Here is a 24,819-nt window from a genome sequence, read left to right as displayed (position 1 = left end):
TGTTATCAACTCAACTCTGATGCATAGCACTGCTGCATATAACAGGATGACACCTAGTATGATCCTGCACCAATCCCTAAAGGGTTACAGTCTTGAGAACTCTTTAAGACAGTGCTCTTCTGTCCTATTGGAAATGCTATGAGTCCTCACTGTTAAATTGGTGTTCTGTGGAGTAGAGGGACAAGACAAATTTTTTCCTGGAATTTCCCTCCAATCAGGAAGATGCTGAGGGATTCGAATCACTAGAGAGGTTTAGCCTTTGAATTCACTGGGCAGCTTCCTTCAGACTACAGCCCCAGAACTCCTCATCTTACTTTTTAGTGAGCGAGGGAGAAAGAAGACTGTGTCATTACCCACAATGGCAGGATACTAAGCACTGGAATGTAGAAGATAATTTATTTCCTCTCTTAGATAATTCATAAAAGAGATGGGCATATCTCTCTTCTCTCTCTGCTTTATATACCTTCCCCCCTCCTCAAAGAAGGGAGGTAAGTTTCTAAAAGCACTAAGGCTCTTTGAATAAAGGGAAAACTAAATCCAGTAAAAGCCACAAAGAAAAACTGGAGACTTCTTTCCACAGTTTGAAATAACATAGGCATCACGGCAAAGTCGGACTTCCTCATCCCACCATAAGCCCAGTGGAAGTCTAACTAGGAGATTAACTGATCACAGGACAGATGGCTCCAGGGTAAATGGAAAAACTTCAACCTTTTAAATATAAGAAGTGGAACTGAAGTGTGCTGGCCTGATGCCCACTTACTTTTTACTGAAATAATTTCCCCTTGAGAAGCTTGACGATGGCTTAAATGTTTATAGGTTGAGTCTCATGTTCTGTTTTTTCTTTCTGGGAAAACCCTTAAGCACTGGCTCTTGATACTAAACCTGAAGTAGCTTCCTGATTCTTCTGTTTTCTCAGGAATTAGCAGTAAGACATGGTCGGGGTATTGAAATGGGTTTCTACAGCTTGAGCTTTCTTGCTTCAACTTTGTTTTCCTGCAGTATCAAGCGCTTATGCAGTGCTGGGTGTGAAAGGCACAACCCTACTCCAATAACCAGTTTTGCCACACAGGGCCCCCCCTGAGTAGACTTAGTTATTTTTTTCAATCTGTGATAGTTAATATTATTATTATTTATTTAGCCACCATTGGAGCCTGGAACTGTTTTGTATGAAGCCGAGCTGTCACATTTTGCTGAAGATGTAAGGAAATGGAAGGATCGATACATTGTGGTTAAAAATTATTTTGCCATAGAGAGCTATGAGAACAAAGAGGTAAGACATTTCCCTGTTACCATGGTTCTTGGGATATTCTTAAACACTGGTTAGTTTGTTTCGATCAATTATAGTCACTCATTCAACAACTCATTTCCTTTATTAATGAATACCTAGTATACCAGGGAGCTCTGATAGCCTAGTCCACCGGGACTTGAGCTGATAACCTAAAAGTGCCATCTCCCTGCTAGTTGGATCCACCAGCTTTCTTGGAAGAAAGATGGGAAATCTTCTTCCTGCAATTTATTAGCCTCTGAAAACCCACTGGAAGGTCAAATATCAGTTAGTTCTGACTCTAAGGTAATACTTTTGACTTGACTTCTTTTTATAAAATTATTATTAACTAGTTTGTTTACACACCAGAGGAATGTCTATCTGTGTTTCATTGACTATGCAATGGCATTTGACTGTGTGGATCATAACAAACTGTGGCTGACTCTGAGAAGAATCAGAATTCTAGAACACTTGTTCGGGCTAATGCGAAACCTATACTTGTCAGAACAGAGCAAGGGAACACTGCATGGTTCAAAATTGGGAAGGATGGATGCCAGGGATGCATCCTGTCTCCATACCTTTTCAACCTGTATACAGAACAGATTATCCGGGAGGCTGGGCTCTATGAGGAGAAATGTGGGGTCAAGATTGGTGGATGATCTATCAACAATCTGCATTATGCAGATGACACAACCCTGCTTGCTGAAACTGAGGAGGACCTGAAGCACCTGCTGCAGAGGGTCAAGGACTGCAGCCTCCAATATGGATTGAGGCTCAATGTCAAGAAGACCAAGATTCTCACCACTGGGCCAAGTGGCAATGTCAGGATGGATGGTGAAGAGATTGAGATTGTTCACAGCTTTAGTTTGCTTGGCTCCACAGTCAACACTCTTGGCACCAGTAGCCAGGAAATTAAAAGGCACATTGCCGTGAGAAAGTCTGCTGTTAGGGACCTCTCCAAAGTACTGAAGAGCAATGGTGTCTCCCTGGAGACTAAGGTGCATCTGATACAGGCCATGGTCTTTGCTATCACTTGTTATACATCAGAGAGTTGGACAATGACCAAGGAGGGTAGAAGGAGAATTGATGCCTTTGAGCTGTGGTGCTGGAGAAGAGTATTGAGAGTACCATGGACAGCTAGGAAAACAGATTCATCCTGGAAAGGGTTAAACTGGATGGCTCCTTGGAGGCAAGGATTCTGAGGCTCTGTTTAACATACTTTGGACATGTTGTGAGGAGAGACCAGTCCTTGGAGAGGGACATCATGCTTGGGAGGGTGGAGGGACAGCACAGGAGGGAAAGGCCCTCTATGAGGTGGATTGATTCATTGACTGGGATAATCGGGATGGGAGTGTCAGAGACAGTGTGATTGGCACAGAACGGAGCAGAGTTTAGGGCTATTGTACATAGGGTCGCTATGAGTCACAAGTGACTTGATGGCACATAACAACAACAACAACAACAACAACAGTTTATTTACAAAATTTGAATACATTGTTTTCCAGAGCAGATGCTTCCAATTTCCCTCTCCCTCCCCCATCAAATTGTGCAACTCCATGATTTTGTAAATTATTACCTAACTTGAGAGGGACTGGAGAGCATTATGCTGAGTGAACTAACTCAGTCCCACAAGGATAAATATTGTATAAGACCATTATTGTAGAATGAGTATGAGGATCCAAGGGGGAGGGGGAGGGGGGAAGCAGAGGGATGAGGGTGTGCAGGGGAGGGTGGGTTAATAATGGTATTAATCATGGAGTTGACTTGACTTTTGATGATACAGCAGTGGATCAGACAGATGCTTCTTGTCTAGTGAACCAGACAGACTTAAAGCATGTAATTCCAAATGAGAGTTCAAATGGAAGGTTGTCCTTAGAGAGCAGTATTTGGAGCAGAGCCCTATCCAGAGATCATTTAGCCTGAAGGTCTTTCTTGGTTGTTGTCTTCATGTCTCACTCTCTCCTCTGTGATCCTCCTATCTTCATCCTTGTAAGCCTCATGCATGACTGATAGATGAGGAAATATTCCTTAAGGTTCTAGTTTGTTTGGTTTCCCAGAAAGCCAGACTTTTCATTCCACTTACCTTTATGGGGTTTGTTTTATAAGTTTATAGTAAAACTTAAATAACTGAACTTTTGCCTTTTAGCCATCTTTAAATATACATTTCACTGGCACTCTGCTGGCTTAGTGGGTAATGGAGCTATGCTGTGTTGGTGGTTCAAATCTGCCAGCTGCTCCATGGGAGAAAGACAGGCACCTCCCATGATATTTACAGCCTCTGAAAACCTGCTAGAGGGTCAGCTATAAGTTGGCTCATAGCTTGATGACAAGGAGTGTGAGTGACAGAAGTGTACATTTTAGTGTAATTTCGTTATTTTCACTGTGTTCTACAAACATCACCCCTCTTCCTTTGCAAATGTTTTTTCATTGTCTTAAACAGAAACTCAGTATTAACACCTTTCCTATTTCCCATTTTTTCCTTTCCCTCTCAGTCCTGGCATCCCCTAATAAACTTCTGTCTCTGTGCTTAAACCTACCCTAGATATTTCATTTAAGTAGGATCTTATAATCTTTGTTGGTTTAACAGTGTTTTCAGGGTTCATCCATGTAGTAACACGTATCAGGATGTCATTTCCCTTTATGGCTCAGTAGTATTCCATTGTGTGAATACGTCACATTGTGTTTTCCCAGTCATTTTTAATGCATGCTGGGTTTTTTCTTCCATATGCATTTTTTCATCGACTTAGTCCTAGTTAGTTCATTTTATTTCTTGTCTGTAGAATGTGGAGAAAAAAAGGTGGCATAGCATCTGGGAGAACTCCCATTTTATTAGTTCTCATTTTTCACTCCATATAGGGAGGTAGTATAATTTAGTGGGAGGGACAGTGGGCAGTGAATTAGGGAAACTAAAGTTTGGGTTAAGTTGTGCCAGTAGCTGGAAGTGAATCTATGAATAAGTCTCTTGTCTCTGGGCCTCAATGAAACCAGGAAGTTAGTTTGGATGGTCCCAAGGCTCCTGTCAGATATATTGTATACATTTTTAGTGCACCTAAATTCTCAAGCTCTCTTTGAAATGAAAAGTTATCCATTTACAGGTATAGGTAGTTTTAGATTTAAAACTACTCTCTTGACTGTACAGTTCAGGAGTACTTAGGAAAACCTCCTGAAGAGAGTGTTCTGAATAGAATCACAGATGCTGAACCATCAGGAAGGAGTTCAGGCTGATGTACCAATGTGTTAGCTTCCCATCCCTCCTGGAGAAAGAAAACAATATCGACTTACTCCACAGCCTACCACACAATGCTCAAGTACCCTTTTGGAGTAGTTTTATTATTCTCAATAATCACTAAACTAATATTTTCTACATTAACAAAGCTCTGGTGGCTTAGTAGTAAGGAATTGTTCTGCCAACTAGAAGGTTTGCAGTTCAAATCCATCAGTCATTTATCGAAAGAAAGGTGATCTCCTCCCTGGAGGGCCAGCTGTGAATTTATTCTGAGACTCAATGATACATAACAACAATAGTATCTATGTTAAGATTTACTTAACACTTGATTTGCATTTAAAAAAACAAAACTTACTAACTTTCAGTCAGCTTTTTCTGCTCTTAGTGACCCTTCACTAGGTTTCTACGACTGTGAATAACAGAGAAGCAGACCACCCATCTTTCTCCTTTGGAGTCAGTAGTGAATTGGAACTGCCTTAGAGACTGTCTTTATGTGAGCAATACAACCAGCTACAGGCAGCACCCTCACAGCTCCTCATTGAAAAGCAAATGAGTATATAATACAAGCGATAACAAAGCACTTTACAATGTCCTTTGTGGGTAGTTTAAGGAGAGGTAAAATTGTGAGATGGTTACTATTATGGGCTTTTAATCATTACTAGTTACTAGATATGTGTCTTTGGATAGATTAGAACTCTCGTGTCACCTCATATAGTCTTCACATCTCTAAAATGGTGAGCATGACGCTTTTGTCATGGTGGAGCTGTGAGGATTAAGTAGATGAATTAATGCACTTAGCACATGACCCAGCCCATGGTAATTGCCCAGTATAGAGGAGCTGCTGGCAGGATTTCTACTAATTAACTGGAAAGGAACACTCATAGAAATTGCTCTCAGATATTTTAAGGTCCTCACTGCCTTTGGCACCAACTGAAGTTTCATTTTGAATCGAGGTTTGGTATTTTTTTCCTCTTCTCATTTTCTAGGCTTGTCTCTTGATCACCACAAGCAATTTAAAGTCTACACTGATTTCTTTTCTCTGATAATTTTCAGCTCAACCTTGCCAGTTTGTTAATGATATGTGCCTAAATTTGGTAATATCCAGTTATTTCAATAAGAAAAATCCTGGAAGTGTTTTTAAAATTTTTTAAATATCTGTACCTCTTGCCATAATTTTGTACGGTTTTAATAATGTTTTTTTTTTTTTAATTTTCCAATTTTTTTTTAAACTCAAGTTTCACCCGAGTTAAGTTGTCATTGGACAATGCCAAGTTGATTTTTCCCTTGTTGTTACCTCATATGCTACAAAGTCGAACTGCCTCATAGAGCTTTCTAGACTACAGTCCTTACCGGAGTAAAATTGCCAATTCCATCTCTTGAGGAGCCACCAAAAAGTTGGTGTGACCAGCCAGTCATTGGACTAACAGCTGAGAGCTTAACTATTATGCCATTAAGGATTACATTACAGTTCAACATTCTCAAACTCTCAATTCAACTCATGGCTGTGAGTTGGAACTGACTCATACGTAGATGAGCTTCCATTGGCTTTCTGAGGCTGTAAATCATCTGGGAGGAGATCCTCTCTCATCCAGAGTGATGTGGCCTATGGATTAGCAGTGCAGCTCCCTATGGATACAGCACCAGAGCTGCCCATCAAATGTTCAGTACCTATAAATGATCTATTATGTGTTGCAGAGCCAATTTTGAAGGGTAATAAAGTAGGAAAAGATGAAGCATACTTATTTGCTAATCATTTCCTATTTTCTGCACACTCCCACTGGGAGCTGGATACTCCTGGCTGAGACTCCTGGATTTGTTACTTATCAGAGGTCTTGAGGATGACACAGGGCAGGGCACAGTTAGGATATATTGTTCAGAGGGTAGCTATGAGTTGGTGTTGACTCAACATGATCTACACCATCACCACCATCATCACCACCACCATCACCACCACCACCATCACCACTGCCACCACCATCACCGCCATCACCAGCACCACCATCACTACCACCACCATCACCACTATAACCACCATCATCACCACCACCACCACCATCACCACCATCACCACCACTGTCCGTGGCCAGTTCCTTGGCCCTTTGAGCTTCATTTTTGCTCACTTGTAGAATAGAGATGTTAAGACTATTTCACATGGATATTTTGATGATTAAATAATACAATGTTTATAAAACCAGCTTGGTTCTCATCATAATACAATTCAGATTTGAGGCTAGTCAGGAACAAACTGTTTCTAGTTCTTGAAATAATACAACTTAAGACTCTTCTCTGTTATGATCTGGGTCCTTGAAGTACTTAAGCCATGTACTGGTGCTTCGTATAATGAGTATGAAAATAAGCTTCTTAGGTATATTTTTGTTTCTTTTCAGTCTCCATCATTGACTTAATGATGCAGAATATGTTGCTGTTATTCTGATTTTATTACCTCAATCCACATTGTTTTGATTGTTTCCAAGAGTACAATCTAGACTTTGGATTTTAGTTTCTTACTTTTGATTCTCACTTTCATCTTGGCTGCTATACTCTGAATTGTGTCTTGATTTAAACCCTCCGATCAGAAGCACACATTTAAATTGTATCTTATCTGCCCGTGTCTTTGTGAGTGTATCTCTTTAACAGACTGCTCTAGCAGTACACAGGGCCTTTCTTACATAGTAGATCAAGCAGTGCAGTTTCTTGTCAGCCAGGCAGAATTTGTTCTGATGTGACAGACTCCTCTGCACTTTCATCCCAGGCCTTTTTACTGTAAAGTAGTCTCCCATCTAAGTGCAGAGTGGTAGCATATTTTATCAAGACAACAATTTTATATTTTTGAGGCAAATCCATGGCAACTGTTAATTGTAGTTACATGTTTTGCAGTCTTATTAGTCATCATATGTAGGCCACAACAGTCACCAACCACTCTGTGTAGCAAGTGTTGCTGTCATCATCACCCTTGTGGTTATTATCAGAATGATTCAGGCGTGGAGTCTGAAATGTTAAGTGCAGTGTGGAATACCTAGAAGCTGCTAAGATTTTTTTCCCCTCAGTTGAGGGAAGTACCTATGGTTTCTCCCTGAGCTTGCTACTTTTTACTGTTGTTAGGGTCAGACAGTGAGTTCTGACTCAAAGCAATCCCATGCACAAGGAGAGAGACCCCAAATAAGCAAAGCTCTTCTGAAAAATAAAAATGAAGTGGGAGAAATGGCACTTGCTGATATAAAAATGTACTACATAGTCATAGTAACCAAAACAACATGGCATTGGTACAATGGCAGACACACAGATGAATGGAATAAATTGAGAACCCAGAAATTAAACCCATCTTTCTACATCTGTCAAGTGATATTTGACAAGGAATCAAAACCTATTGAACGAGGAAATGATAACCTCTTCAACAAATAGTGCTGGCACAACTGGACATTTGCCTGCAGTACACTGATACAACATCTACATCTCGCATCATACATAGGCATCAACTAAAGGTGGATCAGAAACCTATGAGTAAAGCTCAAAATGATTTTTTAAATATAGAACATTTCACGAATTTGTGTGTCATTCCTGCTCAAGGGCCATGCTAATCTTCTCTGTATCATTCCAGTTTCATTATATGTGCTGCTGGAATGAGCACCAAAACCGTAAGGATTTTAAGATATAAGAGGAGATCAAACTTGGAAACTTTAGCCTTTGGCATAAATAGGCTTTGAAACACAGCTAGAAATGTAAAACCAAGAGAGGGCAAAATTGAAAAATGAGACCTTCTAAAATTAAGTCTCTGTGTGCATCAAGACCTTTTCCCAATAGGATGAAAGAAAACTTACAGACTAGGAATAAATATTTGACAATAACATCTCAGACAAGGGTCTCATATAAAAAATTTACAGAATACTGCAAGGCCTCCACAATAAAAGGACTCAGAACCCAATAACAAAATGGGCAAAAGACATGAAAAGTTTTTTTTCCACAAAGGAAGACATTTGGATGACCAACAAACCCTTGAAGAAATGCTCAGAAGCACTAGCAATCAGAAAGATACAAATCAAAACAACAAAATACCATATCACCCCAGCTGCAGGAGCAAAGTTTAATGGGACAGCAAGCAATAGATGTTGGAGAGGATGTGGAGAGATTAGAACTCTCATGCACTGTTGGTAGCATTGTAAAGTGGTACAACCATTCCAGAAGATAGTTTGGCATTTCCTTAAAATACTCAACATAGTAATTCCATATGACTCAGCTCTGCTAGGAATATACCCCAAGGAAATTAGAACTGAGAAAAGAATGGCGATTTATACATCTATGTTCATAACAGTATTATTGACAATTGCAAGAACATGAAAACGGCCCAAATGCTCATCAACAAATGAATGGATTGAGAAACTGTGGTACATTCACTTAATGGAATACTATGCATCACTAAAGAATAATGATTTTGTAAAATAGTGTATAACATGGAAGAGGCTAGACAGCATTATGCTGAGTGATCTAATTCAGTCTCACAAGGACAAATACTGCATAAAACCATTATTGTAAAAATAGGAGGATAATGAGTAAGATATGTATAAATGCCCATAAGGGGAAAGGAGGCAGCAAAAGGGGAAATGTAGAAATCACTAGGATAGTAGAGATTAAGTGGGAGAATTGGTCAGGGGTGAAGGAATAGGAATGATTCAATGGGATCTCAAAGGGCTGGGTATTAGTAAATATAGATATTGATAGTAATTAAGTGTAAAAAATACAATGCCTATGAATGATTGTATGAAACACAATGTAAGTGAAAGATTGCATAATGCAACGCAAATGAATGAAACACAATATACGTAAAAGATTACACGCACCATCCTCTTCTGGGAGAAACCAGTGATCCTCACCTAGTTTAGAGGTTTCCAGAGACCATAAAAAAATAAGACAATGTCTCCTTCCACCTGAAAAAAAAAATACACTCTAGAGGAACCTGTCCTTAGAGAGGGACGTCATGCTTAGGAGGGTGGAAGGACAGCACAAGAGAGGAAGACCCTGAATGAGATGGATTGACTCCATGCCTGGGGTAATGAGGGTGTGTGTGTCAGCGACACTAAGATTGACTCAGGACAGAGTAGGGTTCAAAGCTGTTGTACATAGGGTCGCTGTGAGTTGCAGGTGACTTGACGACACATAACAACAACAACAACAACAACAACAACAACAACAAGCTTAACCACTAAAAAAGCCACAAAACAAAAACAAACCCAACTTTGAATAAATACTTTTAACTTGGGGTCACACAGTGTAGAGATTACTATCTCTGGATATTTGTGTCTGGGTCTGTTCTTATTAAAATATTCCTGTTATTTCCCCAAAAAGCCAAGTTGGAGAAAAATAATCTTTTTATGCCTTTCCTTTCCCAGGCTTATCAGAAAGGAGCTGCTCCTAAAAGTCGACTTCTTCCAGCTGGTGGGAAGGTGTTGACCTCAGAAGAGGAGTATATTTTGTTATCTGATCGACATTTCCCAGACCCTGTTGGTGAGTGGCTGAGTAGTTTTTCTCGAGTTAAAAATATCTAAACATGCTTTGTTTGGCTAGACCCTGGTTCTCAACAGAGGTGGTGGGAAGAGGACCCAGGAGGTGGTATGTGGGATGGATCTCTGCCTCCAGGGACATTTGTCAAAAATCTGGAGACAATCTTACAATCCATAGGTAGGACAACCCCACAGTGAACACTGGGGTTGAGAAAGTTTGGGATAGATCAATATGCTTTATAGACTATCAGAAAATGTGATTTTTTAAAATTAAGGACAGCATTGTGCCTCTTCTATTTCACTGATTCATACTCATACTCTAATACACAAGATACCTTCAGGCTTTTGGAATATATTGCAGGCTTTGATAACACTGGGCAGGGCAGCACAAATAAACAAGTGAGCCCAGTCTACCGCACATCTTTCTTATCTTTTGGTAAGCGAGCCTAAACATGTAAGTTGTTGTGTGCCATCAAGTTGGCACCAACTCATAGCTGACTCCCCCCGCCCCCTGCCCAGTGGGTTTTCAGAGGCAGTAAATTGCACAAGAGGAGATTGTCCATCCTTCTCCTACAAAGCAGCTCATGGATCCAAACCATGTTCTTTTAGGATTGAAGCACAGTTTCTTACCAGTAGGACACCAGAGCTCCCTTGGGATATTGTTTTTCCAATTTTAGGGTGATAGACTATAAAATATCCAGAACTGATAAAATATTATAAACAAGTGTTACAATAACTCTTATATAAGTATTTTTTTTAAAGAAAAACCCAAATCTCCAAAGCATTGTGTTAGTTAGCATATATACATAAGTGATAGTGTCTGTGGCAATTGGACAATTAAAACAGACATTGGGTGGTGGGGGGGAAAGAAGAACGAACTGGGGAGGAGGGTGGAGAAAACAGTGCAATAATGAATGAATGAAAACCAAAAATCTCTGTAAATGTTCATTAAAACTAATAAAATTTTATAAAAAAAAAGAAATAAGTGATAGTGTCATCATGGAAAGAACATTGAGATGAGAATTGATAGATTGGATTTTTATTTGGTTCTAACTGCACCATTTGTCAACTTTCTTACCTAGAGGCAATGCTAAACTCTGGATTTTTGTTTCTCCTCTCTCTAAAGTGAGGGCTTAAACTTTAAGATCTTTAAGGACCTTCCCAGCTCTCACATCCTTAGGTTCTCATTTATTTCACTTTTTGCCCTGTCAGGAAGGTGATGGATAGACTCTCGAGCCTCGAACAGGGCATTTCACAGAGATTTATGAACTGTAGATAATGTGATCACTCCATCTGGCTGCATGTAAATCATATTGCACAGTAATTACTTGGTTTCTTGAGAGAGATCTCATTCTTATTAGTGAGTATAATCACTTCATTAGAATTTATGGAGAAAATAATCATTTTATCAATTGTTATTTTGGTGCAGAAACGCTTAACATAGTGTTTTTAATAACACGGTTATGGGATTAGTACATGGACCATAAAGCAATATTAACAAAATATTACTAAATAATTCAAGCTAACACAACACTTTATATATACTATACACGTTATGGTATTTTCTAATTTGAATGCTGCTTATGTGTTGTCTCGCTCTTGGAGCTGCAGCTGGAAATGGGAATACATAGCTGGCTGCTCTTCAGAACTTTCCTATGAAATCAGTCAGAACAGACAATATAGTTATTGATTTATTGATGGAATCATGTCAGAAGGAATGAAAAAGAAAAAGAAGCATCAGGCTTGTGTGACTAATAGCAGTTGGCCTAGGGCTTTAGATTGGGGCATTTCAATGACTTATTTATTGCATGGCATGGCCTTCTGAGTCTTAAAAATAGGATATTCTACAGTAGATCATTTGTGATGTGCTCATAACTCAATTCTGAAAAAATGCAGGCTGATAAAATCTGGAAAATTAGTGTCAAAGGTTAAATAAGAGGTAACAAGAGGCCAGTCAGAATAGATTTTTCCAGATCTTGCTGCACCTTTTATGTGCAAAGGGTCAATGTTGCTTTCAGTTATTTATAAAAATTGCAATATCTTGGAAAGAAAGGGCAGGTTGAAATGTTTCACAAAAGGCTGTTAATCAAGAAAACTCTGCACTGGTAGCCCAGAGGGAAGAACTATTGTTGCTTAAAAAAAGAAAGCACTAGAGACTATGGATAAATACATCTTTATAGAGTGTTCTCAAAGATGATATATCACAATGCCCTATGCTCTTGTCTAAAGTAATTCTTTGGCTCTTTATTAGTATTTGGTTTGCTGCATGCAACCGTTATCTCAAATTAATTATATAAGATTTTATTCTTTCATGGAAAATATTAGGGCATCAACACTCTAGGGGAAGTGTGGCAGCTCCCTAAAGTGGTCAGGACTCTGGCTTTTTGTAACATTCTCCTTTCTCTCAAGCTTGTGCCTTTTATTGGTGTAGTCCCAGGTGACTTCTGTAGCACCAGGTATTTTTTTTTTTTTCATTTTAGGTGACAGGAAAGAAGAATAGAGAAGGAGCTGAGTGTACATTCTTCCTGTAAGGATGTTACAGCAAGTCCACTTACCACTACTCTTCACATGCCATTGGTTAAGACTTTATGACTGTGGGCACATCAAGCTGCACAAAAAAGCTGAGCATATATCATCTTTATGTAGGCACTTGCCCAACTAAAAATCACTGGTCTTGTTACTGAGGAAAGGAGAGAACAGATAATGGATTAGGTCTATGGATCTCTGCTTCGCATTTGGTCATTCTCTTACCTGTCTGTTCATACATTGATCCATAATTTGCTACTAGTACTAGGCATTGTCCTTGTTGTCTGTGAACCACACCTGCACTTCTAGCACATTCTACTATTTATTTCAGATTTCAGGACTCTGAAACAAAACTCTCAAGTATGCCCTTGGAAATTTGTGCTTTGTCTAAGCCAGTCTTGGTTTATTAATTTTTCAGTATTATGATTCCATTTTAGAGCCTCCTTTCTGGTTACAGTCCACATTTTTTTTTGAATGCTTAGTGCTTGCATCCTGGAAAGCCTGAGACTAGTATTCATGGTGTTGAGAAGGAATATAGAACTAACTCATTCTTCTACTTGTTCTTTATGTCCCTGGATGTAAGCTGGAGACATGTATCCAAGCACAATATCATAAAATTGGGATGCATGGAAGGGAAAAAGACTTGAGTTGTTGTTGTTTTTGAGTACCTTCAAGTCAAAACCAACCCATAGCAGACATTCCAGAAGGCTATTGGAGGCAGTTTATCACATGGGAGGAGATTGCCCATCTTTTTCCTGTGGAACAGCTGGTAGCTGGTGGATTCGAACCATATGCCTTTAGGATTGTAGCACAGCTTGTTACCACTATACAACCAGAGCTCCCTTAAGACTAGGGTAGATGATCTAATTAGTAAACATGACTGTCTGTGGATTTGTTTTGAAGGAAGAAGTAAAAGTACTATGGTTTAGGACTTACAGAATTTTCTAAGGTAATGTAGTGTATTCATGCATCCAACAGAAGTGGAGCTGAACATCTACTAGGTCTATAACTACACTGTTAGCCAAGGATACAAAGAAGAGTAATACAGTCGATCTTCCTGTTCTCAAATCCCAGTCTAGAGCAGTGGTTCTGCGAAGGTGAAGGCAGCACATGAGAAGTAGTACAGCATCCTATCTCATTTTCCACCTCCAACCCTCATCATGGGTGTCATACTCAGAAACAGATCATTACAATTTTTTGGACGAAGAAAGCATAGAGCATCCATTCTTAATCTGGTATCAGGGGAGGTAGCAGAAAAGGCAGCTAAAGAAGGTGGCTTCGAAAAGGCTTTTTTATGCTGAGTGAGAATTTTCTGTGTGAAAACGCAATGGAAGGGAAAAAAGAATGAAGTGAACTGCAGGGACAATATATAAAGTGTCACGGAAGAATGAACACGCCTAGGGAATTTTATCTATATTTAAATCTCCAAAGCTCCCGTGGCTTGGTGGTAAGAAGTTTTGCTGCCAACCCAAATGCAGGAAGTTTGAATCCAACCTCTGCTCCTTGAGAGAATGATAGACAATCTCCTTCTTTGTGATTTCCAGCTTCTTAAAATCTGTTGGAGGGTCATCTATGAGTCAATTTTGACTTGGTGATCCATAACAATATATCTCTATCTATGGTGATGAAAGAAGAGTAGATGCCTTTGAGCTGTGGTGTTGGCGAAGAAAGCTGAAGATCCCATGGACTGCCAAAAGAACAAAAGCCATGTATTGGAGGAGGGGCAGCCAGAGTGCTCCTTGGACGCAAGAATGATGAAGCTTAGTCTCACACACTCTGGACATGTTGCTAGGAGAGGTTATTCCTTGGAGAGGGACATCATACTTGGGAAAGCGGAGGGGCAATAAAAAAAGAGGGACTCTAGACCACGTGAGTTGACAAGGTGACTGAGGCAGTGGGCTTGAATATGTCAGAGATTGTGAAGTTGGCACAGGATAGGACAGTGTTCAAGGTTTACAAGGTTGCTATGATTCGTACTTGACTCAACAGCACCCAACAACAACAATGGTGTTGAGTATGACCATGATGACTATGGCTATGTTTAGATCTCTTTCTCTTCTATCTATCTATCTATCTATCTATCTATCTATCTATCTATCTATCTATCTATCTATCTAATCTCTGTCTCTCTGTCTCTCTCTCATCTATCTAATCTACCTACCTGTCTACCTTCCTACCTGCATAGAGCAGAAATCTGCCCAGACCAAGGTAAAAATCATCATTTGAGAGACAGCCATCCAATCAGTAAATCCTGGAGAGAGAGAGAATTGCTCTTGAAAGTGAAGGGGAAAGCATGATTTCCAAAGAAATACCTATAAGAATTAGAGCAAAAGATGTTTCAGATCAGATGAAGTGAATGGGTAATAAAGGAGAAACCATAAATGGAAAGCTAGGATGGCTGTAGTGACCTCAACAGTAAGCATTTTGGAGCTGATGGAGCAGAAATTCGATGAGAGAAGGTTAGAAGTTGATGGAGTGATGGCAGAGTGAAGCTCTGTTGGGAGAAGGTTTGCTGCTATAACAAAACAACACAAAGTTTCCTTTGAAGAACAGAACTATGTTTTCTCACAGTTCTGGGGGCTAGTTGTTTTTATTCAGGGGTTTGACTAGAGGAAGATCCTTCCTTGTCTCTTAGCTCCTGTGACTCTGGGCATTTCTTGGTTCTCTTTGGCTTGCTGGCAAATCCTTACATGCTCTCTTCTCTCTGCGTGTAACTCTCCTTTTATAAAGCATCCCTTGAGAAAGATTAGGAGCCTCCCTACTTCAGGATAAGCAGCTTGGTGATACAGTCATTAAGCATTAATTGCTAACGGAAAGATTGTTGGTTTGAACTCCCCCACCACTTCATGGGAAAATGATGTCTAATTCTGTAAAGACTGCAGCCTTGGAACCTCCATGGGGCATGTCCACTCTGTCCTATTGAGTGCTATGCATTGGGATCTACCTGAAAGCATTGACTTTCATTTTATGGGACTCTAGGAAGACCTCCCAATTGGATGGATTGACACAAAGACTGCAGCAAGGGGCTCATGTGTCGGAGATGATGAGGATAGGGCAAGGCTCAGGTCTGTTGCTCATAGGGTTGTTATAATTCTTACTACACTCAGTGGCACTTAACAACAACATCATTGTCATAACCTCTTTAGTTTAGTTGATAACATCTGCAAGAAAAGCCTTATTTTGCCCAAACAAGACTGTATTCCTAGAAGTAGGAGTTAGGTTTTCCTTATTTTGGGGACAGATAACATTAAATCTGAAAGTTACCTTCCTCGTTGGGAAGAAATGTTTGAAAGAATAAGAGTGATCTCTGGTGGCCTGGTGATAAGGAGTTGCACTGCCAATCGAAAGGCATCTGGTTTGAACCCACCAGCTGTTCTGCGGAAGAAAGATGGACAATCTCCTTGCTGAACAATTTGCAGTTTTAGAAATGCAATTGGAGGGCTGTCTGTGAGTCAATTCCAACTCAATGGTCGATAATAACAGCAATAATCTTTGTAGGTGTAAGCCAATTGCTGGGTGTTTCCCCGTGGCGTGTGGATCTGCTGTTAAGTTTGACTTGTAAACGTTTAGGTTTGCAGCTGCGCACTTAATCACTGCATTGCCAGGGCTCCTTCTAAATAGAAGATGCTGGTTTTAAAACATATTTGTGTTTCCAATAATCTCTAGCATCCACTGAGAAGGAGAATGTCCAGCCCTTTGTGGTGCTGCCGAAGCCATTCCCAGTGTACCTGTGGCAGCCGTTCCTCAGACATGGCTACTTCTGCTTCCAGGAGGCCGCTGACCAGAGGAAGTTTAGTGCTCTGCTGAATGACTGCATCAGACATCTAAATCATGGTAAGGCTTTTCCTGGTTCCGCCTGTGGGTTACTTTTCCTAACCTGTGATTCTTTGAATGAGCTCTAGAAGGTACTGACCCAGGGTTATTAATGGTGGCAAAGAGGGAAACCAGGTGAAGCAAGGGGGTTTTAGAGGAGTGTGGTCTGCATGCTGGTCACCTAGTCCGATCGGAGAAGGCTCAGTGTGGACAGAACAGGGACCACCTGGAGGCAAGGGCAGGCTGTTATGTATTCAAGATACACCTTCTTCTCCTTTTTCTTGATTTAAAATAAAAATCTAATTGCTAGCAGGAATGTGCTTGTATTCTGTGGCAGAATCCTAATTATGGTGACATTTCTGGTTTATTCCTACTTCAATTTCACAGTAAAAGTAACTTACTCTCCACTTAAGGAGAGTTAGTTTGACTCAGTGGCAACAACACTTAAGATCAGATATTGTTACTTGTATTGTAATGTTCCCTCCCCCATTATTAGTTCTCTAACATTAGGGTATAGATAATCATCTGGATTCTTTAAGCACAGATTATTAAAGTACAAGTTTCTGGGCCCTGCCCAAGACAGTGTGGTTCACTGGGTCTGGAGTGGATCCAGAATTGACTTTTTTAACAAGCTCCCAGAGATGTAGATATTCCTGGTCCATGGGCTACACTTGGATTAGCATTACTTCAGAGGCATAGCAGTGCCCCTACACATGGATTTGATTAATACTACTTTCATTTTAAAAAATAAAAAGGTTTCTTTCTCCCATGTGATGTTTTTGGCAAATTGCTATGAATGCTGGTTTTTCTGGACTCCGTAAAGCCTTTGGTTGGAAGTAATTAACGTTACTATTAATCGTGTACCATGGAGTTGGAAGAGACCCACAGCTGACCCTCCAGTGGGTTTTCAGAGGCAGTAAATCTCACAGGAGGAGATTGCTCATCCTTCTCCTGTCTTACTAATTATCAGTTGGAAATGCATCCAGTCAGCTGACTGTTCTCACTTGGTCAGTCTCTGGGGATTTCTCTCTCATTGCCATCGATTAACCTTCCAGCAAGCTTTCAGGCTGTAACTAGCACATGAGGAGACTGCTCATCTTTCTTTCACGACTGGTGGATTTGAACTGTGTACCTTTGGGTTGTCAGTATAGTTCTTTACCTGCTAAGCAACCAGAGCTTCCTCTATGTGTGTTAAGAACAGAATAATAGACCATGCAAAGCTCCTCTCTCAGGGACTCTAAATCCAAGCTGGGATGCTGATAAACACATACACAAACACATACATAAATTGCTAGTTATAAAAATCAGTGTGTCACAGCATTAACTAGAAATTAATGCCTGTGGTAATTTTGGCACGTCCACTAGAGGCCTCTTTGAGGAGGTAGCCTTTGAACTAAGTTCCTCATCCATTTGGATCTGTTTCTTAATATGGCTAGTGCCATGGTACTCTTCCTTTCAAACTCTATAGTTTTCCCTGATAGAGTCAGTCCCTCAGAGCGAGAGTCACTAGTAAGGAATTTCAGCTTGTTCTTAGTTTTGTTTGTGTATTGATAGGAGGCTAATGGAAAAAAGAGAATGTCACTCTTTTCTGCTATAGCAACTCAGAGTACATCGGTCATAATTTTGGCTCCTAACTTTGAAGAACCTTTATAAAAAGAATGCCCCTATTAATATCTTGCCTTGTGGTTCTGCTATTTTAGTCACAGAGAATGGCACTGCACTCCCGGCTCTGCCTGGCTTCTTTTTCCAGTACACCTACACCTCTGTGTTCCGGGCTCTGGTCTAGTGTGGACACGCAGCTGGCACTAAACACAGGGACCACAAAATTTCAGTAAGAAGAGAATGTTCCCTGCCCAGCCAGATGGGACTTGCTGCATTCTCTCTTCCATGTACATAATAGGAATTTCTCTGGGGAGAGTTTGGATGTTATGTCGCTTGCATTCAGTGTCCTTTTATGGAAGATTTCCGTTGATTCAAAACTCTACTCTGTGCTCTAGTATGTTATCAAAGGCACTAAGAGAAGAGGGTCTCATTAAGTTGTTTTGGTTCTAAGTCACATTCCTACCTCGAAAAGCTGGTCACTGAGGCTTCATCTACATTTAATAAAACTTCTAATAGTTTGGGCCAGAACCAGAGAACCAGAGACCATCATAGCATTGTGGGTTAAGGGAGCTCTGGTGGCCTAGTGGCAAGAAGCTGCACTGCAATCCCAGAGGTATATGGTTCAAATCCACTAGGTGCTCTGCTGGAGAAGGAGGGGCAATCTCCTGCAGTACAAGTCAGATCTGATTTGATGGTACACACACAGACACACAAAATAAATAAATAAAATTAAAAAAAAACCAAAACAAACCATTGTGGGTTAGAGTCCTTGACTACCAGGATTCATGACCTCATGCGTCTTTTCCCTCCAGCCTCTGTTTCTCTGTTTTTAAGAATGCAATATACCACTCATCTTTAAAGACTTTTGCATCTTATACTAAATCACTTTTTTCCACTCTCTCTGTTATTCATAGTATGATCATGAGTAAACCACTAAGATGTTTTCACAAGCTGTCGGTTAACTATACATCCAGAATAGTTTATTCTGCAGAAAAAAAAAATAGTTTATTCTAGAAAAAAGTTTAGAAAGTAGGACTGTGCTATGGGGCAGAGACCCTAAGGTCTTGGATGAATTGAAGAATTCAGGAACATTTTTTATCTTCTTACATGGTCATGTAATTATCTTGAGTTGAAAGAAGTGACAAATTAATAATCATTGATACATATGTACAGCCCTTTATATTTATCAAGAGTTCTAATTGTATCCCTAACTACACTGACTATATTTTCAGTCTGGACTTCTGAAGACCAGGGCTGAATTGTGGATAATAGGACTGCCTTGGAAAATCTTGGCTATGAACACACACACACACACACACACACACACACACACACACACACGTATATATATCACAAGAGAAGAATGGACAGTCTCCTCTGATGCGATATAAGCCTCTGAAAACCCACCAGAGGGTCAATTATGGGTCAATTCCGACTCGATGGTACACCACAGCAACATATATCTATATGAATGAACTATTTGCCATTGACTCTGACTCATGGTGACCCCTATGTGCCTCAGAATAGAAATGTGCTTTGTAGAGGTTATTTTCCTTAATAGTGTTGTGTTAAAGTGAAAGTTTATACAATAAATTAGTTCCTGATTGAAAAATTTCTACACTGAAAATTGTTCAGTGGCATTGGTTCCATTTCTTGGGATGTGTCAACATTCTCATTTCCATTTTCCTTGTACTATTTTTGGTACTCTCGTTTCCCTGCCTTCCTTTTTCCATATCTTTGCTTTAGAGTCATTGTTGACCATTGGGACTGATAGAGATGATTTTTTTTGAAGGCATTTCTGACCTACAGGTGATATCTTCATTTTATATGCTAGTCTTTTGATCAGCCTGTCTTTGACTCACCATTCTTTATGTTGATACCTGATCAATTGTCATTATGCTTTCTGTATTTTCATGGCTGCTAGTCTGCTTTTGGAAGCACATAATAACCATTTCTGTAGAATTTTAGCTGATTTTTGTCATGACATTTTAAGAATTAAATTCATTGGTTACACAGCCATTGCCCCCCCAAAAAAAATGAGGCTGAAGTACTTCATTTCAGAGAGTCTGACTGCCCCTGGTTTCCTGTGATTCTCAAGCACAGGCTTCCTCACAACTAACCATTTGCTCTCCTTGTTCCACATCCTTGAACAGAACTTTTACTTGAAAGTCTTTGCTTCCCCTTTCCATTGATGGACAGTTTCTCTTCTTCAAGGACCAACTTCAGTGGGACCCATGCTATGAAGGCACAGTGATTACTTCTTTGGAGCAATCACTAGATTCTGTTATCAACCCCACCAAAGGAATACTAACTAGGGAGCTCTAGTGGCTTAGTTGTAAGGAGTTGCACTCTCAATCCAAAAGCGTGAGGTTTGAATCTACCGGCTGCTCCATGGGAAAAAGATGGTTTATCTCCTCCCTTAAGATTTACTGTCTCTGAAAGCCCACTGGAGGTTCAGCTATGTGTCAGTTCTGATTCAATAGTACATAATAATAAATTCTCACTGCATTCTGCCTTCATTTTCATGTCTGTCTAATTTCTCAACTGCATGCCAACTCCTCAAGGGGAAAAAAAATCATACTTTATGGGGTTTTTAAATCCTTTTTTTTTATGGGTAATATATTTGTGTTTCAGAAAAATGGTTCAGAAATAATATTGAACTTTTGTTGTTGTTATATACCATCCAGTTGGAACTTAAAGCTGACCTTCCAGTGGATTTTTAGAGTCAGTGAATCTCATGGGAGGAGATTGTCCATCTTTCTCCCACAGAACAGCTTGTGGATTCAAACTATATGCCTTTGGATTGACAGTGAAACTCTATCATTAGGCCATTAGTGCTCCCCAGTGAAGTAATCATTATAATTTTTATTGTTGTTAGTATCATCGAGTCACCTGTGAGTCATAGTGACCCCATGTACAGCAGCTCTGAAGCCTGCCCTGTCCTGAGCCAGTCTCCCTGACTCTGACACACCAACCTCTGTTGCCCTAGTTACTATAACATCCATCTCATTCAGGATCTTCCTCTCCTGCATTGCCCTCCACCCTTCCGAGCATGATCTCCTTCTCCAAGGACCCGGTCCCTCCTGGCCACGTGCCCAAAGTATGTGAGACAAAGCTTCGTATAATTATTATGTTCAATTATAAAATTGAAGAAAGATAATTTAAGAATTTAAGTGTGACTTTATATAAGCGGATTCTAAATGAGTTGGCCTAATGCATAAACATATTGGCAAGAATGAATGGAAGAATTGATCAGTAAACCCACTGTGCTCAGCCTAAGTGACCAGATGTTAGAAGGCAGCCTTGATGGCGTCTCTGAGACTGAGGCAAAATGCTGGCAAAGATCTGCCCAGTAGTACTATTATAGTGTGAACAGCAGCCATACTGCCACTGAACAAATGCCAGTATCAAAATCATCCTAGAGTAGCAGGAAAACATGAGGGCTCATGGACTGAAGGATATAATACAAGAGAAAAGTCCAGAGGTGTTTGATACGAAGATCACAGTGGTGTAAAGGATGTACTGCCAACCTCAGCTGCAGAGTCCACTAGTCCAAACATAAGGTCCAAGGGCACATGTGATGGAGCTTAGGCTCAAAGCGGAGCTCTAGCAGTGATTGCATTCTGTCAGTGTTGTGTGCCTTGGGCATTTATCCTCAAAATCCCATGTCAAAACAGATGTCTTTATTAGATTTGATTTGGACACTTGCACATTTTAGGTGTTTAGTAAATGTTGTTGAATTGAATTGGGTTTTAGAACAGAAAAGGACCTTCTAATTCAAATCCATTTCACAGAGAGAGAGACAGAGAGAGAGAGAGAGAGAAGAGAGTGTGTGTGTGTTCATTTAAACAGTGTTAAATGTTTCCAGCACTCAGTAGCAAGTCTCCGAACTATTTTCACCAACTTAATTTCCCCTTGAAGCAATCACTCCTCTAATTGTTATTACCTATGAAGCAAATTCATTACTTGGGGGACTAAATGTCTGCTGTGGATACTGCTCAGTTTAAAACAGATATGTACTCATACATACTCATACTCACTGCTGTCCAGTAGGAACTGATTTATAGCCCACACTCCAGTGGATTTTTTATTGGCTGTAAATTGCACAGCATGAGATTGATCATCTTTGTCCTGTAGTTGTTGTTGTTGTTGTTATGTGCTGTTGAGTCACTTGTGATTCATAGTGATACTGTGTACATTAGCTCTGAACTCTGCTCTATCCTGAGCCAATCTTACTGTCTCTGATGCACATATCTTCCTTACTCCAGTTACTGTATCAACCAATCTCATCTGGTGCCTTGCTCTCCTGTGCTGTCACTTCACATTTCCAAGCATGATGTCCTTCTCTGAAGACTGGTCCTTCCTGACCATGTGCGCAAAGTATGTGAGACAGAGCTTCAAAATCCTTGCTTCCAAGGAGCAACCTGGTTTCACCCTCTCCAGGACAGATCTGTTTGTTCTCTTGGCAATCATGGTATATTCAATATTCTCCTCCAACTTCACAACTCAAAGGCATCAGTTCTGTCATTTTTAGTCATTGTTCAGCTCTCTGATGCATAGCAAATAATTACAAAAACCATGGATTGAATCAGGTGCACCTCAGTCTCTACACTGACATTGTTGCTCCTCAGTACTCTGGAAAGGTCCCTCACAGCAGACTCACGATGCAATTCGTCTTTTCCTTGCTACTCGTACTAAGAGTCTTGATTGTGGAGCCAAGCAAGCTGAATCTGTAAACAATCTCTTCTCCATCTATCATGATGCTGCCAACTGGCCCAGTGGTAAGAATCTTTGTTTTCTTGATATTGAGCTTCAATCCATATTGAAGGCTGGAGTCCTTGGCCTTCTGCAGCAAATATTTCAGGTCCTCCTTGGTTTCAACAAGCAAGGTTGTGTCATCCTTATAGAGCAGGTTGTTGATGGGTCTTCCTCTAATCCTGATGCCACATTCCACCTCATGAAGTCCAGCCTCTCAAAAGATCTGTTCCACATATAAATTGAAAAGGTATGGAGGTAGGATGCATACCTGATGTATACCTTTTCTGATTTTGAATCATGCATTGTTTTCTTGCTATCTTCTGCCAGCTGTTTCCTGGTTGAAGAATAGATTTCACATAAGCACAAATAAGTGTTCTGGGATTTCCATTTTTTCTTCTCAAAGTTAACCACAATTTGTTGTGATCCACACAGTCAAATGCTTTTGCATAGTCAATGAATCACAGACAGATACTCTTTTGGTACTCTCTGCTTTCAGCTAAGATCCATCTGACATTGGCTATAATATTCCTAGTACCAGTGCCTCTTCTAAACCCTCCGTGCACATCTGGCAGTTCTTTGTTGATGTTCTATTCCCATAGTTCGTGGATAATCTTCAGTAGGATCTTGCTTTTGTGTGGTATTACAGCCTAGTGAGTGTGTCCAGCACTGTAACCCTCTGTTGAAATATTTCATTTGTCTTCCTTCAATTCTTGGGGCCGTGATTTTTGCCAGTTCCTTCATAGCAGCTTGAATTTCCTTCTTCATTGCCGTTGCTTCTTGATAATATGTTGTTTCATGAAAGTCTTCTGTGTCAGCCAATTCTTTTTGGTACAGTGACTCTGTATACTCCTTCTATCTACTTTTGTTGCTACCTGGATCATTCAACCTTCAACCCAGAGCAACTTAAGTATTGCCCTTAAATATTACAATTCAAGGCTTGAGTTTATTCCAATAAATTCAAACCTCCTTGCCCTGGGTTGGCAATGCAATTTTTTAGCCACTAGGCCACCACAGCCCACCCCCCAACCCCAAAATAGACAATGAGTTTTATTTAGGTCATAATGTTTTATATCATCGTAGTTGTAGGGGCACATGCAAACTATATAATTGTGATAACAGACATTACCTATGAATTGGGAAATTCTAAGCTGTAGACTTTTGGGACACTTTTACTCTCAGAAGAATAATACTTGACTAGAGTAAGAGAATAAAAGTATAGTTTTATAAATATTTCTTTGAATACTGTAACTTATAAGAAATTGTAGAGTATGCAATTATTATCAACATCTTTTTGACTATTTTTACTTGTAAAAATGTCCTGTGGCCTATTTTGGTTACAGTTTATAAAAATATCTATGTACTCAAAACAAATGCTGGCTAATTACTATTTTTAAAGTAGTTGGATATCAGTCTTCGGTTTTCTTTGGTTGGGCTGTCCAAAACAAAATTCTTTAAGAGGGTTGTCTCTGTATGTATATTCACTCCTTGAGTTTATCCCATACTTTTTGCCTCTCATAGTAAGTTTTCTACAGATTACAAATGCTTCTCTCTGGTTCTGTGTGTGTGTGTGTGATTTTTCTCTTGACCTCTCAAACTTTTGCTTACTGTTCATGTTGTTGTTTGGATCTACTGAGTTGATTTTTACACAGACCCATCACATGTCATGGAGTAGAACTGCTTCATAGGATTTTCTTGCCCATAATCTTGATGGAATCAGATTCCTAAGTCCTTGATCTAATGAGCTGAAACTGTTAACAATCTCTTCTCCATCTATCATGATGCTGCCAATTGGCCCAGTTGTAAGAATCTTTGTTTTATTGATGTTGAGCTTCAATCCATGTTGAAGGCTGGAGTCCTTAACCTTCTACAAGTAGGTCCAAACTTCCAGCCATTCACTTAGCAGCCAATCACTTACCCCTTTGCTACTCACTCACTCACTCATTCACTTATTCAACTCATTGCCATCAAGTAAAGCTGACCTCTGGCTTGTTTTGGGAGGCTGTAAATCCTATGGAAGGAAATGGTCCGTCTTGTCTTCCTTGGAGTCACTGTTGGATTCAAATAATCAGAAAGGCATTCTTTTCAGTGCAACTCCCTGTGGTCTACACCACCAGAACTCCCTACTGTGCCTAGTG

At 40.0% G+C, this 24,819-nt stretch overlaps 1 protein-coding gene across 1 annotated transcript in view; it reads left to right on the top strand.

Annotated features, from left to right (window-relative positions):
- Positions 1-24,819, top strand: part of FAM129A (family with sequence similarity 129, member A) — a 156,956-nt gene that overhangs the window by 8,519 nt on the left and 123,618 nt on the right. Inside the window, exons 3-5 of the mRNA XM_006903193.1 lie at positions 1,139-1,270; positions 9,875-9,989; positions 16,178-16,345. Of these exons, the coding sequence (XP_006903255.1) occupies positions 1,139-1,270; positions 9,875-9,989; positions 16,178-16,345 (415 nt within the window). The remainder of the gene's footprint in view (positions 1-1,138; positions 1,271-9,874; positions 9,990-16,177; positions 16,346-24,819) is intronic.

This window comes from Elephantulus edwardii, unplaced genomic scaffold (assembly GCF_000299155.1).
Source record: "Elephantulus edwardii isolate Elephantulus edwardi_28Jun2011 unplaced genomic scaffold, EleEdw1.0 scaffold00532, whole genome shotgun sequence".
Classification (NCBI taxonomy): Eukaryota; Metazoa; Chordata; class Mammalia; order Macroscelidea; family Macroscelididae; genus Elephantulus; species Elephantulus edwardii.
Note: the sequence above shows the minus strand (reverse complement) of the source record. Positions and strands in the feature narration are given on the sequence as shown.